This window comes from Python bivittatus, unplaced genomic scaffold (genome assembly GCF_059951505.1).
Source record: "Python bivittatus isolate LINGU-HERP-01145 unplaced genomic scaffold, Pbiv_v1 ctg000330_np1212, whole genome shotgun sequence".
Lineage (NCBI taxonomy): Eukaryota > Metazoa > Chordata > Lepidosauria > Squamata > Pythonidae > Python > Python bivittatus.
Genome location: NW_028277058.1, coordinates 51,590,194 through 51,608,767, shown reverse-complemented (window position 1 = coordinate 51,608,767; position 18,574 = coordinate 51,590,194). Strand labels below are relative to the sequence as shown.

General features: G+C 40.3%; 1 protein-coding gene across 3 annotated transcripts in view; it reads left to right on the top strand.

Moving 5' to 3' along the window:
* Positions 1-18,574, top strand: part of RERG (RAS like estrogen regulated growth inhibitor) — a 111,969-nt gene that overhangs the window by 44,154 nt on the left and 49,241 nt on the right. The window contains exon 1 of one of the 3 annotated variants that reach the window (XM_088141309.1): positions 1,532-1,583. The exons of the other annotated variants lie outside the window; for them this stretch is intronic. Within the exon in view, the coding sequence (XP_087997435.1) occupies positions 1,547-1,583 (37 nt within the window). The 5' untranslated portion in view covers positions 1,532-1,546. Of the gene's footprint in view, positions 1-1,531; positions 1,584-18,574 lie in introns of those variants that run through there. 3 annotated transcript variants of the gene reach the window in all.

The following is an 18,574-nucleotide window of genomic DNA, read 5'->3' as shown; positions in this document are numbered from 1 at the left end:
CATATGCCAGTTATGTAGAAATATGGGCTGTAGTCTAGACTGGGAAGTAAAAAAGTGCACATTCTCATGGAAAACTAGAATATTATGACCATAGAACATTGCCTTAGGCTGGTAGACTTAAAAAGCACCATAAACCAACTAAAGAAACAACTGTCTGTGTACATGTATTATGTTTATATCTCACCCTTTTTTTAAGAAACTGAGGACAGCACACAGGGAATTACTTTTTTAATTTTATCATCTGTTAGGCTGAGAAATAGTGAGTGGTCCAACTATCCAGCAAGCTTCATGTTTGAATGGGTCTCCTTGGTCCCAGTCCAGCATCCTAAACATTACTATGCAGTAAAAGTGCCCTTTGAGTTGAGCTCAGATAAAAGCTCTGTAATACAAGGTACCTTAAAATGCACCCTACTTTACAGTCAGCAGTATTTCTACTCTATTTACAATCCATTTCCCAAAATTAGGGATTGCCGATGGGCCGACGATGGCCCCAGGAATCCCTTTTTCAGCTCAATTTTTTCACCATTTTTCCATTCAAAACAGTATGTCCTGCAGAGGTTTAAAAACTTCCATTATATTCCTTTGAAATCCTGAACGCCCTTTAGAATGAAAGTTGGCTATAAAGCCTAGGGAAGTTCTCCTGCTCCATAAATCTGAGAAATCATCATCAGCCATCAGTAAAGGAAGAAAGCCATTGTGAAAAACGTATTGAAAAGGTTTTCTTTCTTTCTTTCTTTCTTTCTTTCTTTCTTTCTTTCTTTCTTTCTTTCTTTCTTTCTTTCTTTCTTCTTCTTCTTCTTCTTCTTCTTCTTCTTCTTCTTCTTCTTCTTCTTCTTCTTCTTCTTCTTCTTCTTCTTCTTCTTCTTCTTCTTCTTCTTCTTCTTCTTCTTCTTCTTCTTTTTTCTATATTGAAAAATAACAGCCCTTTCTTTCTCCACCTGCCCACCCAAGAGACACTGGGAGTGAGCTCCTGCTATGGCTGGTTCAGCAATGTGCTTAAAAAGAAAATTGCTGAGCCAAACCTACATTATTATTGTTTTCCTTCCCAATTTTCCTTGCTTCAAGGACAGTAAATGAAGGGGCAGAATAAACAGCTGCATACTTGGTAGGAACATGATCTTTTTGGCTTCCTCCCTTCTCTTTGATGCAGTAGCTACTTAGCAGCAACATGAGATATCTGTAACTCTTACTTGACAAGCTTTGCTTGGTTGGGTCACAAATTACTTTTTGTGTAATTGAAAGCTCACACAATGGTGGAAAGGGGTATTAGAATTCCCTTACTCCTTGGTTTGTGTATCCATATGAAGTACAATAGATGTGTCATAGGGCAGACTAACTAGTGAATACAGATTCCTATTTGGCCATTCAGTGGATGGCAATGCTGTATCTTTGGATTCCGAAAAAGTATTTCTGCTTTTTGCAAAATAACATAATTTTAAAAAGTACCCAAATCTTGCAAAATCTTGTGCAAGAATGCCAAGATCTCACATGATCTCTTTCAGGATTTCTGAAATGGTGTTTTGGTGATAGCCTAGGCTATCATATCATGGTATCCAGAGTTCAGAGCAGCTGCCAGTCTCTGGGTGAGTCTTTAACCTGCTGTATTGGTCTTGTAACTGCTCAAAAACAATTTGTAAGTGGTGTTCTTCAAAGAAGAATAAATATGCTATGGAACCACACCTCAGAAGATAATGGTGGGCAAACAATGGCTTGCCACCATCTTTCTTTTATGCCCCTTCCAAACATTTGAGTCCTTTTAGAGAAGGGTTGCAGAGAGGGCTATGGGACAAAGTGCATGCTGATAGTTGAAGTGCCCAATTCACACCTTATAACTCATGAAAGTCCCTCTCTCCCCCTCCCCCCTCCCCATTGGGCCCTGGCTCCACTCACTTTTGAAGTTCAGCCTTCAACGTGCCACCAAACCTATTGTGACCCTTTATATATTATATCATTGCCTAGTTTTGAAGATGCCATGGTGCTTTCATACTGCTATATTTATATGACCTTACGGCAATGCACTAAATAGAATCTGACTTTTTCTTCTCTAATATATGTATGTATACAACATTCTTCTCACATGCAAAAAAGGAAGTAATTTTGTATAAAGGGAGTAATATTGTAACATGGTTTGTTTGTTACTGGTATTACTGGCCCAGTTCAGATATGTTAAGCCAAGTATGGTTTATCATGATGACCAAAATGATATACAAAAATTACTAGGATTGCATTTCCACTAAAGCCCCAGAAGATATCCATAAGGTTGGCAACTGTATGTATGTGCAGAGTACCCTAAAATGAATAGATAAATCATGTTTGGCTTAGGGTTTAAACTATGGGTAGTACAATCCACAATTTGGTGTGATCAGGAGCATCCACATAGCAGGGCAAAAGGCCAAGATGGTGGGTGCCACTATATGATTGAAGGTCCATCCGTGGTATGTGCATACTGCTAATGAGTGGGGCAAGCTGAGCAGCAGAAAGCAGAGCCAGATAGACCAATGGATTCTAAGAGAGCTTTCTGAAGTGGGAGCGGGGTTTTGTGTCCTCCTGTCTGGCTTTCCAGGCAGCGAGAGGGCAACACCTGTGTGATGCTCGGTCCCTAATGCTTCTAGGCTGGCATCACCAGGCTTCTTCATTGGGTCTGTGCTGCTCCCCACCATATCCTACTGAAGGCCTCCCCTAGGAAAAAGAATTAGCAACTGGTTCTCACAAACTAGAGCAGTGTTTCTCAACCTTGACAGCTTGAAGATGTGTGAAGTTCAACTCCCAGAATTCCCCAGCCAGCAGTCCACACATCTTCAAGGTGCCAAGGTTGGGAAATACTGAACTAGAGTAAACCAGCTAGGTAACACCCTTAGCCCAGATGTTGAAAAAGGATGCACGTTTAGGGAGAAGCCTAACTTTTAAAGACAAAAATGAATCATTAAGACTGACTGACTAAGGAAAACACGGAGAAAGAAGGGGGATTGTTTATTTCAAGAAACCCAAAGTTTTCATTTATGGTGCATCCCTTAGGGACAAAATAACATTTTTATTGGATGAAGGCCTCTGGCAAATATTCAAAATCAAAATCCAACAAAAATAAACATATTAATACATCAAGAACTGGCGTTTTGCCTTGGAACATTTTTGTACCTCGCAAGGTTACTAAGTGCATTTCTAACAATCAATACTATCTTACTTTACTTACCTTACTGTCCCACATTATCAGGTAGCTTATCTGTGGATCACTTCCTAAAACAAGACTTTCTCAGGAAAAGGCATTTTGTCTGAATACTTCTACCCAAAATAAGCAGAAAGGGAAATTGAGTGACTGCTACTGAAAAGATCATGAATCAAGCTCTAATTTAAAAAGACATCCCCAAACTTGATTTGGATTGAGCTGCAGGAAAATACTGCTTTCCATGTTTGTTCTAAATCAGTTGCTAAATGAGCATTATAGGAGAACACTTCCCAGCTGTCCAGATGCCATGGAAGGTGGGATGAAGAAGAGAAAAGGATGATTCTGCTTCCTTCCTTCCTTTCCAGACTTTCTCACTTCCTTCCCACTGTCACCGCTGCAATTAATGGTTGCAGAAGCACCTGACAGGAGGGAAAACATCTTCTCTAGTTTGTACCACATTTTCCTTTCCAAGCCAAGGAATTTGAAAGTATAGTGATATCTCAGCTCATCATGTTTTGAATTCCATAATCTGATTGAGCACTATGGAGAGAAGTACTTCGCTTGAATGTGGCCTGTCGTAGGAATGAAGAACCTACCACCTTGATATTGGTCAACTACAACCCCTAGCATTCCTTACCATTGGTTATTCAGACTATGGATACACAGAGATGCTGTTCACAACATTTGGAGGACCAGAGTTTCCTTGCCTCTGGTGTATCAACTTCACCCCATTTCCCCTTTTTCTATAGGAATGGTAAGAGAATTCTTCTACTGAATTATCTACATAGAATATATTACCAGAAGCTTTGAACCAATATGTCAAAGACTGTGTTGGCAAGGAATTCTTATAGCCACAACAGTGGAGAGCACCAGGTTGTAGAAGATGCAAAGATGTATTCATATATTTTCTTCCATTGTGGAAGATTGTGGTGGTGTGAAGACGTGTTGCAAAATTTAGCCTTTTAGTTATTTTCAGCTTCACAGAACCAGGTGGCTCCACCAGGAAGTACCTACAGTAAGAAGGTATTGTAAGACAACTTCATCACTGCCTCCTCTCTCCCATTCTGTCCTCTATCAGCCCATGATATATTATAGTTATTCCTGAAGGAAAACGAATCAGCAAAGCTTACAATGGTGCAAGTGGATCAGCTAGTGATAATTTAGTGTGGGCCATAATAGCCAGCAACTAATTTCTGGAAGACTGGACAAAGGACTACTGTTCCACACAAAAATACTCAAGTTGGAAAACTGCTTGCTTATCTGTTCATCCTAATTTAAGAAGAGTGTGTTTTTCTGGAGATCTCATGCCATGGTAGTAGAGATCATTGTTTCCACATTATATGTCACATTACTGTTTAAACAAACTTGATTATCTTGTAAAGCTTGTTTCAACACTGCCCAGACACTGAGAGAAGCAAGCAAATAAAGCCTGCCGAAGGGGAATTGGTTTAATGCCACAAAAATGTCAAAGCCAAAGACATAAAGGCCAGGAGAAATTCAAACAACCCATGTTAATCTCCCATGGAAATTGGCAAAGATGTCATGAAGTACTCACTCCAATACATCTCATTTTATGCACGCTTTCTATATGCAGAGGATATTTTAGGTCACAGAAATAAACATTCTTTGAGAAGACTGGAAAGCTGTCCTGATATTGGCTTTTGAAGAGCTCAGTTAAAACTACTTTGTTCCACTGAGCATTTGGAGACACACAAATCTTTTTTCTCCTTCATACTGAGCTGAGGTCTTATTGGAATTATTGCAGCTATGTTTTTTCCCTCTTTTATTTATTCTGGGTTTTTTTTTTTATGACATCCTTTTCTTTTAGTGTGCTTTATTGCCTGAGCTTTTAATGGAAGTTTAAGCTGTTAACATAACTTGCAGTTAATGAGACAAGATATTTGTATGCCTCACTTGCCCCGGATCTCCATGTCTATAGAGGAAGATATGCATATATACATCAAAACAATTCAGTGCACCTTGATGCATAATTATTTGTTTTCAGTACCTGTTCAGCCTAATACTGTAGGGAACCTTGGACAGGATGTGGTTTCTGGCTTAGGGAGTCATTTACATGAAGTCAGTTTTCTGGGCCCTAGAGCTCACCGTTGTCCATCAGAGATGGACAACTTGAGACTGCAGTAGGGATCCACGTGGTCCTTCAGACTTTGGATGTGGTCCCCAGAGGCCTTCCAGAACTTATTACAAAACTGTAATTTTTAACATGACCGAGAGGAAAAATATCATTTTGTGGTCAGTAATCATCTGAACTGTATGGGATTAATTCAGTTGAATTAAATAATGTAATTTAACTTCAGTGATTAATTCATTCATTTAATTGATGAATTAATTCAATTTCACTGCTATGCTGATCCCATCTATTTTAGAGGGTGGCTGCCAATCTACTGCTCAAAGGCCATTGCAGCTCTTACTGTCTTGGTGTATGCTAACCAGCAGCAGTTCTCCAGGTGCCTCTCTACCTGGAAGTGTAGGAAGGGAGCACAAAATGTTTGATTAAGACTAAACAGATGACTTCAGTCATATACCCACCCCCACCCACACACATGCAACCCAGCCCAAGGGTTATTATGAGTACATGATACCCAAAGCTGGCCAAATCAAAAGTAAAACAAAGAAAAGTATCAGCTGAAGCATCTCTTCTCTTTGCAGTCCTGGTCACCATACCTCAAAATAGATATAGTGGAGCTAGAGAAGATTCAGAGAAGGGCAGCTAAGATGTTTAAGGGCCTCTGTTCAGGTTCTCTGTGAGGACAGGTTGTGACATTTTGGGCCTTTTAGTCTAGAAAGGAGGTGAATGAGCGGGGGCACAATTGAGGTGTACAAAAGTATGCATGGTGTAGATAAAGAAGAAGCTATTTTCCCCTTCCCAAAACACTAGAACCAGAAGTTACCCAATGAAACTGAATCCTGGAAGAACCAGGGCAGACAAAAAGAAGTATTTTTTTACATAATGCATAATTAAATGTTGGAATTTGCTACCATGAGATGTGGTGCTGGCTACAAGCTTGGCTGGCTTCAGAAAAGGGTTGGATCCACTCATGGAAGTCATGGGGATCCATGGCTATTAACCCTGATGGCCATATGAGTGCCTCTGAAGGCCATCTGCTGGGAGACTAGTGGGCTTCTTTGTGTAGCTGGTTGGCTGCTGTGAGAACAGACTGCTGGACTAGATGGATCAGGGGTCCAATCCAGCAGGGCATTGCTTATGTTCTTAGGTTCCTCCCTGGCAGCAAAGATAACTATGATCAAATACAATTGAAGAGAATATATGTAGTTCAGAGATGAACAAGGATCAATAGTTAACCATTTGCTGCTTTTTCACTGTGCCCCAGTCAACTGCCAGAAGCAGCTACTACATTCTGCCTAATCATTGACCTAGCCCTGAACCTGAGACCTTTTGTATGGAGCCACCGAGCTGTACAATCATGTTCCTTACAGGTAGAGCTTAATTTTCAAAACTGAGCATTGTCATGGTCAAAGAGGCCTGAAATATTTCTTACTTTCAGATGTTTGTATGGAATGATTGTGGTTGTTCATGGACGAGGAAAGGGATTCTATCAGTTGCTTAAAATAATACTTTACAGGCTCCAAACATTGATGCTTGAGGCTGTATTCCTGTTGCAAAGCCCCAGTGAGATTGGCTCAAATGAAACTTTGCTTCTGAGTCTGGAAAATGTAGTGCTGTAGCAATGTCTTATCAAACCTTTGTCTGTGTACTGCAGTTGTGATTCATTCCTTTCCACCTCCCCTAATATTTTGCGTACAACTTCAAAATGTGCACTTGTTCTAACTGGACAAATTCTCCCAGAGTATCTCCACTGCTGCCTTATCTGCTATCATATCCTTGCGGGCTACCTGTAGGTTTCTTTATTAACTCAGAAGAAGATGGTAAGGCTTTAACCTCCAGAGACATACTTCTTGATTCCCGTTCATTCTTGCAAACCTTAATCATAGTTTGATTTTTAAAATATATACTCACAGCATCGCTTGTAAGGGTAGAAGGGTGACTATTTGATAGGTATTATTTTTTGAAAGCCAAAGAAAACAACCGACGTCCCTAGACTGCAAGAGCCCCTCAGTCCTAATTTATCTGATGCCTGCAGCCTTCTCAGGCTACTGTTGCTGGAATTCTATGGCATGGTTTCCCAGCATTTGAAGGAAGCAAACATATGAGAACATTATGCTCTGAAACAGGCTTAATATAAAAAAGACATTTCCTTGTAGCCAAAGGGGAAAAATATTCCCAGAAATGCCATTATGAAAGAGTTAATCAATTAATCTAGATCAGTGTTTCTCAACCTTGGCAATTGTGAGATGTGCGGACTTCAACTCCCAGTATCCCAGTATCCTTTGGTATGCCTGACCATGATGGGGGGCAGGGGGGCAAGAGACATCACACAAATAATGACAGCATCAGCATGAGTGTCACAAATTACATAATCCATGTGACAGACTTTTCCCAGCAAGCTGGATGGGATACATAAACAGACACTCTAGGATTCAAGAACTTCTGTTAAATAGTTTATTGAAGAAAAGCTGAAAAATCCATTATGAAAAAATTCCAGCTATAAAATTTCACTATAAATCAAACGAAGGATTTATAGTGAAATCATGGTTCAAAGTCTTGTGTGCCCATGTGATTAATGGGCTTGATGCCAATTTGGGGTGAAAGTTTTGACTTGTCTCTTGCTGTGGTAACGAACCTATTTGGTATCAGACTCTTTGCTTGTAGCTGTCTGAAAACTGACTTTCATATCATGTTAATTGCATAATGACATAATTACCTGTGACGCCATCATGGTTTCTACCATGCACCTATGCCCTTTGGAGGATCCATCTTCTGTTTTCCACATCTTGAATTCAAGTGCCATGTACTCCATTTGCTGTATCTTTAATGACAAAGCTAGATCGTTTCTCTACCTTGCAGGCCCCTGAGATAACTCATCAGTAATCCTGTGCCCTTGTTTTATTCTGGGTTTGGGCTTTGTATTTTTGGAAAAGCAATAAGTCATTTCAGTTAGCCTTTCATTGTTAGAAATTAAAAAGCAAAGAGTCATCCATATTTTCCTTAAAACCCTCTTTCCTATCTTGTAAGTTTCTGAAACTGTACCATCACCTCATAAATATTTCAGCAAGAATGACTTATACCATGAAAATGACTCTGTATTTCAATTTCTGAAGCTAACAGAGCTAGAGAGGAAGAAGAAGAGAAAAAGAAAAATCAAGGTCAAGAATGGTTAATGAAAGGCAGGAAAACGTTTCAAGGCTCTATCTGTATATATGGAACTTACAGAATAATAACAACATACACATTGGAATGTATTGGAGGCCACCATAACATTGCTTGAGAAAATAATATTTCCAGGGAATTGTTTCTCATTAAATGGCTGGACTCATACAAATTCGCCTCTGTCGGACTCATACAACCCACTTGACCCTAAATGTGAGTTTAAAAAAGCATAGTTGCAGCATTCACAAAGTATAATGCCATTAAACCTTTTTTGTTGGGCACTACATCACAGTGTGCTAAGACAATGGTTAGATTTCCCAAACATGCTGAACCACATGTTGTGTGAACCCAGGCAATGGAAAGGAAGGGCAATTCCAGTGATGGGGCAAGTAGACCCTACCCTTTACATCATAGCTAGAAGAGAGCTTGTTTTAGCAGTGCTCTCACAAAATCTGTCTCACACCTTTGTTTCGTAGAAAACCTTCCTGGCTGAAAGGTTGAGGGATTTGTGGGTGTTATGAAAGGAGACTTTAAGTATCTGAAGAAAGAGTAGGTTTATTCTCTGTGATCCAGAGGGCCTGTGTAGGTTGAAATTACAAGGAAGGAAGTTCAGCCGAACATCAGGAGGAACTTCCTGAATGTATGAGCTGTCAGCCAGTGGAACAGGCTGCCACATCAAGTGGTGGGTTCTCCTTTGCTAGAGGTCTCCAAACAGAGACAGGATGGTCATCTCTTGGAAGAAGCTGTAGTAGATCCTGCACAGAGCCAGTGGAGCAGGTGGTCTGTGAGACCCTTTCCAACTCCATAATTCTATGAATCTATGATTTTTGGAAGTGTTATATTAATGTTCCACTCCCAGGGTGATGATTCCTCTGCTATCTCAGAAAATGGAAGCTTGGGGAAAAAGGTAACCTTCCATGAAAGAAGAAAATAACGACACACCAAATTTGAAAAGTGGTAAGTCTGCTCCAATTGTGCAGTTTGAACCTCCTCAGAATCCCTTTAAGGCCACATGGAAGGCCTTTGTCTTGCCTTAAGTTATGCCATGTTTGAATTACAGCATTATAGACAGTTTGTCTTTGCTCAAGAGTACCATTAGAGGGAATGAAAACATTTCTGGACCGTTGAAATGACACATCATAGCAGGCTCCTTTCTTCTTGGCAACGACCTTATTCAGTTTACTTCTTCTAAGTTTTCAGAGGCCACAGTGGGTTTTTTAGTGTTTAAAGGGTGGGGCTCTTTCTGAGTTGGCTACAGTTGTGTTTGTGCTCTGTAGAAATAAAACCACAAGCTCTACAGAGTAGCCTCCCACTGCAAAACAGTCCCAAAGATAAAGAATGAAGGGGTCCTGGGGAGGGCGGGGGTTGCTATTAGTATGGTTGGCCACGCAGTCAGCCAGATGTTTAGACTGGATTTGGCATTTTTGTCCACCTGTCGAGTCCTTCCAAGGACCTGGGATAGGCAGATGTTGTTGTTTGATGGTGTTGAAGGTATTGTTGCAGGATGGAAACTGTTCCAAGTAAAGCTGCCTTTTGCAATTGACTGATGGTGATTTTTGTCAATGCCGATGGTGTTCAAGTGGTGCTCCAGATGTTTTGGGATTGCACCCAAGGCGCCTATTACTATTGGTACTATCTTTGCTTTCTTTTGCCACAGCCATTCTATTTCCATTTGCAGGCCTTTGTATCTTGTGATTTTCTCCAGTTCTTTGTCTTCTCTTCTGCTGTTTCCAGGTATTGCAATGTCCGCTATCCAGACTTTTTTGTCTTTCTTATCAACAGTTGTTAAGCCTGGGGTGTGTGTGGCAGGTGCTTGTCTGTTTGAATTCTGAAGTCCCAGAGCACTTTAGCTTCTTCATTTTCTATTACTTGGTCTGTTTTGTGGTCCCACCAGTTCTTGCTTGCAGGCAAGTGGTATTTCTTGCAGATATTCCAATGCACCACTGTTGCTACTTTGTCATGCCTTGTTTGTAGTCAGTCTGGGTGATTTTCTTGCAGCAGCTAACTAGGTGGTCCACTGTTTCTTCAGCTTCTTTGCATTTGCAAAGGTAGCATTTGCTATCTGTTGCTGTCTTCTCAGTTCTGGCTTTGTGCATTTGTTCTTAAGGCTTGGTCTTGTGCAGCCAGAATTAGCCTCTCTGCCTTTTTCTTCAACTTTCCTGCTCTTAGCCATTGCCAGGTCTTGTATTATTGTAATTATCATTATCTATGTTATTTTCATAAAAGCCACATAACTGAGTTAATTTTTCATGGGTTTTAAATGAATACTACTTATATGCTAAGTAGGGCTGAATTTACTATAAGATGAAGAGGGACAACTACCTCAGGAGTCACAGGGTGGGAGGTAAAAAATGTGACTCCTCTTGCTGATCTTCTTGCACTCCCTCCAGCCAATCACCAATTTGCCAAGGTATCACACCAATATCTGTAGGGGAAGAAAGAGGGGCAAGTGACAACATTTGCATCATGATGTCATCACACAGATAATATGAATTACATATGCAAGATGCAACTGACACAAATAACATCATTTGCTCCACTTGTGAAATGACATCCTGATGCACGTGATATCATCATGGCTTCTGTTGGAGGTCTGTGATTGCACTGCCAGTCCTAACCGCTTAAGCAAGCTATGATGGAAGGAGCTAACCTATTGCCAGTACCGAGGGAGAAGCCAATTGCCAATTCCGTTAACTTCTGAATGTGGTATGAAGATGGGAACAATTTTACACTTAGTCTCAGAGAGCAAGAAACCTTAGGTCCACCTTAATCCTAATGTGTGTATATTTTTGTCATATTTCTTCATTAATATTTTAAAGATCTGTTTATATAGAGTCAGTATGTCTTATGAATTTGTTTTATATTTTAGCTTGTTTACAGAGGAGGATGCAAAAGAATTCTTATTTAATTAGAACAGTCTATTTCAACCTGGGCCAATGCTAGACATGAGTGCTTCAGTGCCCAGAATTCTTAGCAATGGGTATTGAAGTCTGGAGAGCACCCAGATTGGGAAAAGATGTGATATTATTTGTAGACATAGAACTCATGGCCTGTCTTGAGTTGTCCTACAATTGCACTTTATGCAGGGCAAGGCTGAAGTACTTGCTTTGCCTATGCTTCTATTCCTACATTGAAAAATAATCTTGATAGTAGAGTTCCTCAGCGACAGAGAATAGGACAGAACAGTGTAGGGTCTAAAGGCCTGAGCAACCAGGATGGAGTTCATTATTTATTGTTTGTGCAGAATATCAGGAGCAGATTGATTTGAGAACTCTTGTCACCATTGCTCCGCTCTCAAACACAGTGCAAAGTAGCGCTTAAGCGGTTTCTGTCTAAAGCAATGAAGACTAAGAGACATTCACAGGGAGACTGGCCCTGTCATGGTGTCTTTTCAACCCCTTTTCAAAGTTTTCTATAATTTGATATCTTTTTCAAAACCAGCTCAATTTCTGGTGGCTTCAAGGACATAAGCATGTGGTTGGCCATGGTCCAGAAGGACCATTCCCGACTACTTCCAGGACTTTTTTTTTTTTTAACTTCTCATCTAGTTTACTGCTCTGAGATTTCCTGATCTCCCATCCAAGTACTAACCAAATTCCGTGGGGCTTAGTTTTCAAGCTCAGCCAAAGCTAGCTAATTGCTGCCATCTAGCTAGGTTCAAAATTTACTACAGTCTCCCAAATGGGTCATTTTTGGATTTTCTTTTGTGGGCATCTTATCTGGATACTCCATACTCTGTTTCCACCCTGCCCCACCACCAGTTTCCATTTTTCTTTCTAGGACAGTCATCCCATATTCTGGACTACTGGGCATTTTCGATCCTCACTGCATTGTTTTTTGTTGAATTGCTTTTGAGAGGGTTGAGGAGGAGGAGGAAGAACCACCTCTCAAAAGCAATTCAACAAAAAGCAATCCAGTGAGCACTGAAAAAACCCAGAATATAAATAGTAGTTTTGATATATAAAATATATCTGAATTTCTCCCCAAACCAGGCTCCAGATAGTCATCTTCAGAGACTAAAACTCTGTTAATTCAGAAAGCAGTTTATTCTAGGATAATACCAAATGTAACACTTGATGGGATTGTGCTCCCTGAGATAGAACAGTGTCAGGCCTAGCCCAAGGAACTCCAAGAGACCGTGTAAATTCAGTCCAGCTATGTTTATTAGCTACAACCTCTAGCAAGAATCTTCCCAGACTGAAACCCCAGCTCCCAAGTAATCCCAGCCACAACATTGTGAATTCCTCAGGGAGGTGCTAGTCTCATCCTCTTGTATCTCCCACGCTCCTCAGGAGATGTAAGAAAATGTTTGTCTCCCTGAGCCTGGCCTTCATAATTCCATTCCATCACAGGCAGACCCAGCACCTGGAGGTCTTTCCTGGCTCACAGTTAGGAGGGCCTTTATCCACTCTGGCTAGGCCATCAGTTGCAGCCTTCCCTGGATCAGGATGCACTGAGGAGGGTCACTCATGGCCTCATCATCTTGTGATATGATTACTGTAATTCATTCTACATGTGGTATCTCTTGAAGACTGCATGGAAACTTCAGCTGACCCAAAATACAGTATCTGTGTGCTTATTGGGCAGTGCTGGCAATGCCATTTTACAGCTTCATTGATTGCGGATGCAGTTCATTAACTATGAAGCCCTTTTGGCTCTGGGCACAGGTATCTAAGAGACTTCCTTGTCCAAGTAGATTCTAACTACCCAGTCTGGATGGAGAGGGAGTGCCTACTGAAGGTCCCCTCCTATGGAATGGTGCAGTGAGAGGACACATAATGGTTGTTCTCCTTGGGGGCTCCCTTCGTTTGGAACATGGTTTTCCAAGGTTTCTCATGGTTTTCCAAGGTTGGCAAAGACTTGGATTTTTCAGAAAGTCTTTGAGAGCTGATTGGGTGACTAATCAGCATCAGAATGGTTATTACTTTTTTATATGATTTTATATGATTTATATGATAATTAACATTATTTGGAATCTCTTGGGGCTGAGGTGGTAAATAGATGGAATGAATGAATGAATGAATGAATGAATGAATGAATGAATGAATGAATGAATGAATGAATGAACAAATGAATGAGCTAGCTAGCTAGCTACTGAACCTGAGCTGTAAAAACCCAGTGTATCACTAGATGGCAATGAAGACAGAGCTTTCTGAATCTCTTTGTTATCATCTGGGGTTTGTTCAGATTCTTGCAGCCTAGAACTGGAAATCCTAGTAATGAAGTAAGCTTTTCTGGATAAAGAAACAATGCAAATCTCCTCACTCCCACAACACCACAGGGATAAACTTAAAAATGGGACCTCTTTTTTGTTATGCATCAGTTAAGCTTTGCCTGACTTTGTTATTTGTAAAGGTTGCCAGAAAAGCAACAACAAATGAACTGGAGTTGCCAAAGTGTATTCTGCAGGCCTGCCATTCCCACCCAGAAATATACTGATCACGATCAGGGGGATTTTTGCAAAGCTGCATGCTTGAAGGGCAAAAATGAGGATACGCTATTCTCAATTGAATTATGAAAGAAGAATATAAGGAATGCTCCACAATCTGTATTGCGTTCATCTTCCAAACACTGTGCTAAACTAAGGGCTTCTATTCCTGTTTTACCAAGAAAGAGGTAGAGGTTTGTTTGTTCTTTAAATTGTAATGTTGCAGAATCAAAGGATCTGATTGATATGGTAGAAAACTGAAGGTGGAATCCTTGGGGTTATCTGAGTCTGGTTGTTTTCTTGCAGACATTTTGTTACCTGGCTAGGTAACATCTTCAGTCTAGAAGGGAGTGGGATTTGCTCTCTGTTTATATACTGTAGCTTACCCTGTCAGTGTTGGTGGGGGTGTTGTTTTCTCCTTGGTAGTTCCTTGATTAGGCTGTTGTTTACTGCTTGGTTGTCTATCTGAGTTGGTAGTTCTTTGATTAAAACTAAAGGTGCAATATTAACTCCCCTCCTCGCAAACTGCCCACATCATGGTGGGCAGACAGGTCCTACAGGAGGCCAATGAAGAGGCCTGCAAAGCCAGGACTATGCATGCAAGACTAGGCCATGGTGAGACTTTCCTCCAAACTTTAATAATCCTTTGAAGATGGGCCAAGATGTCCCTGCCATGAAAGTCTAGGACAGCCATTCTCTGCCAGCTCATTAGTTCCGATGCCAGGTTGTGTGGGATAAGGCTTGTTCCCAGCCTCTCCCAAGTGAGGGACTTTGATAGAACTGGGTACGGGGCCAGACTGAAATGGCAAGACACCAATATTATCCTCAGCAGATTCTGACTTGCTGTGCAAAAAGAAGTGGTTGGGAAAAGCTTAAAATAATACACATATGAGCCTGCCACTCTACAGCGAATGGCAAACGTCAAAAATAGTGCAAGGAAAATGTTGAAAGGTTGTATTTCTGGTTTGGTTATCATTCTTAGGGTCTCTCAAAATTCACCTCTCTGCTGGAAAATGAAACCAGGAAGAATCCCTGCCCTATCCTTTTTCACAGCTATTTCAGCCCTTGGATGTTTTGATAGACTTTATTTCCTCTAGACTCCTCAGATGTGTCTTGAGGCTGCTTTATGTACTTCTTAAGGCTTTTTATGAAGGAAGCCAAAATTTTTCAGCTGTGTACATTGGAGGAAGGTAAGGAGATAAAGCAAAGGGGTATCACAGATCATTTTCCTTGCCATTTTTATCACTGCAAATTCTATGGGAAAGGTAGAGTTCTTCCTAGTGGCTGTTTAATTTATTCATTTTTTTGGTTGTTGTTTATTAGGGGGTTTTTTCCAAATCTACCTGGGCACATTATGATGTGCTAATGTAAGACCATTCCCAGATGGATCTTGAGAAGGCAAATGGTAGCTGAATTTGGACAGCAAAAGTTCAGAAAAGCACTAGATGTCACCAGAGAGGTAGAACTTCCACTATTAGGAAAAGCTCTCCCAATTTCATTGCATTTTTGGACCCCAGCCTCAACATTGCCTAAGTATCTCATATTTTACTATTCATGTGGCCTTGGTTCTTGCAATGGTCTTGAATTTTCAAAGTGCTTCTCCTATATTATTTCACTCTGTGGATATCCGTACAGACACCCGTGGGAAAGGCAAGCAGTGTGTCATCACTATATTGTAAAAAAAAAAAAAAGTGGAACTCAGGCTGAGAGAGATGGAATTTCTTGGACCTCGATGCTAGGCATTTTTTGAAGAAGCTGAGTTCTCACAGTGAAAAAGCTGAGTTTCCCGCCATAAGGAGGTTTCCATGTGGGGCTTTGGTAATGTTTCTGCCAAAAGAACACTTCCCCATGGATTAAGATGTCCTTTTGGCACTGCTCATCCAGTGTGGCTGTTCTAAATCTCAGGTCACAAAACTTCTGTTTTGTAATTGGAGAGGTCTGAGCTCTGTGGAGCTTCAGGGAGACCTTTCCCATAAGTGGGAATTCTCGTCAGTTCTCACCTCTGTGGTTCTACCTCCTCCTTTCACCATGGTTAAACCAGCTAAGTATGGGGTAAAATGGGTGTCTTAAACCATTTAACTCTACTTATTCCCCCAAATAACAATTTTTAAAAGGGCCAGAATTTTGGCCCTATCAGCCATTTTCCTTTCACCCTCAGAGGCCTTTTTCTAAAAAAAAAAAAAAAAAAGCTTTCCCACCTGATTACATAAAAGTTACACAGCCCTGAACTAGGTAATTCAACTCAACACTTACGTGTGCAAAAACTAGGCCATACTAGAGAGCTACCACTGCTTCTAAGGCATTTTTTTCCTGAGAAGAGAAAAGGTGAATAGCTTTCCTCCCACCCATGCACAGTTTTTTTTTCTCAACTTTATAACCATAAGATGTTACAATGATGGTGTCTGTTAGGGATCAGTCTGAGCCTTCAGATTCAGAAGCTGAAAAGCTTGACCAGTCTGAGCTTCAGCCTGGACCACAGGAATTACCTGAACAGCTTGACCAGTCTGAGCCCTAGCCTGCCCTGCAGGAAGTAGCTGGAGAGTTTGGCCATCTGAGAAGACCTAGATGCAGGCTGAGTAGCCTAGAGCCTCAGGTAGGCAAGGTCCTGAGCTCTACCACATGTTGCAAATTAAGAAGAGCAAAGGAAGTCGAGCTCTGCTTGCAAGAAAGAAACAAGACAGCCAATTAGTCAAGCTGATAATCAGGTTAGGTAAAAGAGATGGCTCTTATGGCTAGCTCTTTGTGGCAAATAATGTTCAAATAAATATTCTACCCGTGGCTCTGTCTCTATGCTGTGGTTGGATTATCTGCAACCTTGGACTCTCATGCCTGCCTTATACACAGAATGCTTTGAGTTTGGAGGCTGCTTTGTGTTTCTTTGGTGAAAGATTTACGGCTGCAGCAAATATCTTGAGTTCGTTATCTGAAGTGTGTATAATAGGCAGCACAAAACAACATCTTTGCAGTCTATGCATCTGGTTTCCCCATGAACACTGTGTGAATCATACTGACATACTGACTAGCATTTTGCTAGTATGGTATCAGAATGTATTGTCATTAGAGCTCATTAGATAGACCAGCATAAAGAGGTACAGCAGACAGCTTTAATCAGTAGTCAGGTCTGGTATGGAATACAATCAAGCATATGAAATATTTCAGCACTGGCAATGATCAAACAGAGCTTGCAAATAAACATCATTTTTTAACATTCATGTTGCTGCAATTAAAGCCCCAGAAATAATGTTTCTGACAGAAACAGTGTTTCTAACACGAGTCAGCTATTGTACAAGAGATGGAACGATCTCAACACACTGAAATTAAATGTGAATTATGATCCCTTGAACTAAAAGACTGTCCCATCATGTTTGCCCGACATGTAGTAATTCTAAAGCCCTTCATTTCACCCAAGCAATTGCAAGATATGTACAATGTAGTGTTTATAAACATTTATTTAGGGGAACATGTTTAACACTCTGTGGCTCTGCATAGTTTTCTTTTTTACCCATCAGTTGTTTGCTGAGTCAGTAATGATATAAGCCCTTGATTTACTGTTTTAAGTATGGGAACTCTCTATATTATAGCTGTAAATCCTAGAGGGGTTCACTGTGGACATACAATCTGGGGAACTTCCAGACCCTGCCAAATGGTCCTTGAAATAACTAACTTTTTAAAATCCTTTTGACCATTATTTAAAAGAAATAGGAGAGCTTGGGTGGATAGAAAGAATTATTTCCCCAGAAAAATTAGAAACACAAGCTAGAGAAGAATGCACAGATCTTGTGATGCTTATTCATCTTTTGAGGACCTGAATGACCTCATATCTAAACCAAAGTCTCACATTTTAAATCTGGAAATAATAATCTGTTTCTTTTATTAGTACATTGATAAACCCTAGGTCAGTATAGAATTTAGTTAATTTATAACTTCTAGTTGACTCAGTTATTCAGGGATCTCTCATAGAAAGATCTAGATATCTGCTCAACATTGTTTCACAGAGAAGAGAGAGGGAAATAAGGATGCTATCCTCTGTTAGCACACTTTCATTTGCCTAATGGTCTGACAATCTCCTTCACTGATTTCTTTTAGTTTGCCTTAAATTTATACATACATATTTATATATAATAAGCAATATTGGTCTTGCCAGAGTTCACTCCTTTTTGTTCTGCTCACTTGTAGAAGGCAACACTTATTTTTTGTTCAAGGAAAAGTTCTGAACCTTTGTTCCTCTGTGATTCTTTGGTGCTTCATATGTGAATTTAATTGTTGTCTACTCATTGGCACATTTATTATAAGCTGCTTAGAGGTTATTTGGAATCAAATTGAAAAGATTAATCCAAATAAGTTCATAAATGAAGTCTAGAGTGGCCTAACAACCAGTCTCTCCAGACTGTGATAAATTGCAAGATGGTCATTGTTCCATTCTTATCCTGTAAACTTCACGTTTGAGGAGGCTTTTCTTAAACCCAAAGAAAAATCTGGCACCCTAGCCACAACTCTTTTATCAATTACTCATTAACAATATTTACACTCCCTCCACATTCACTCTTCATACAATATCTAGAGCCTTCTGTTTTTTTTAAAAAACTTAAACAGATGTCTTTGAGGAGAGCATTCTGCAGTTGGACTACCATGACTGAAAAGATGATTTTTTGGTATGTTAACATGAAGTATGTGAAGGCAGGCACAGAACAAAGTTCCCAGTGTTGTCCTGAGATAAAGCTCGGTAAATAGA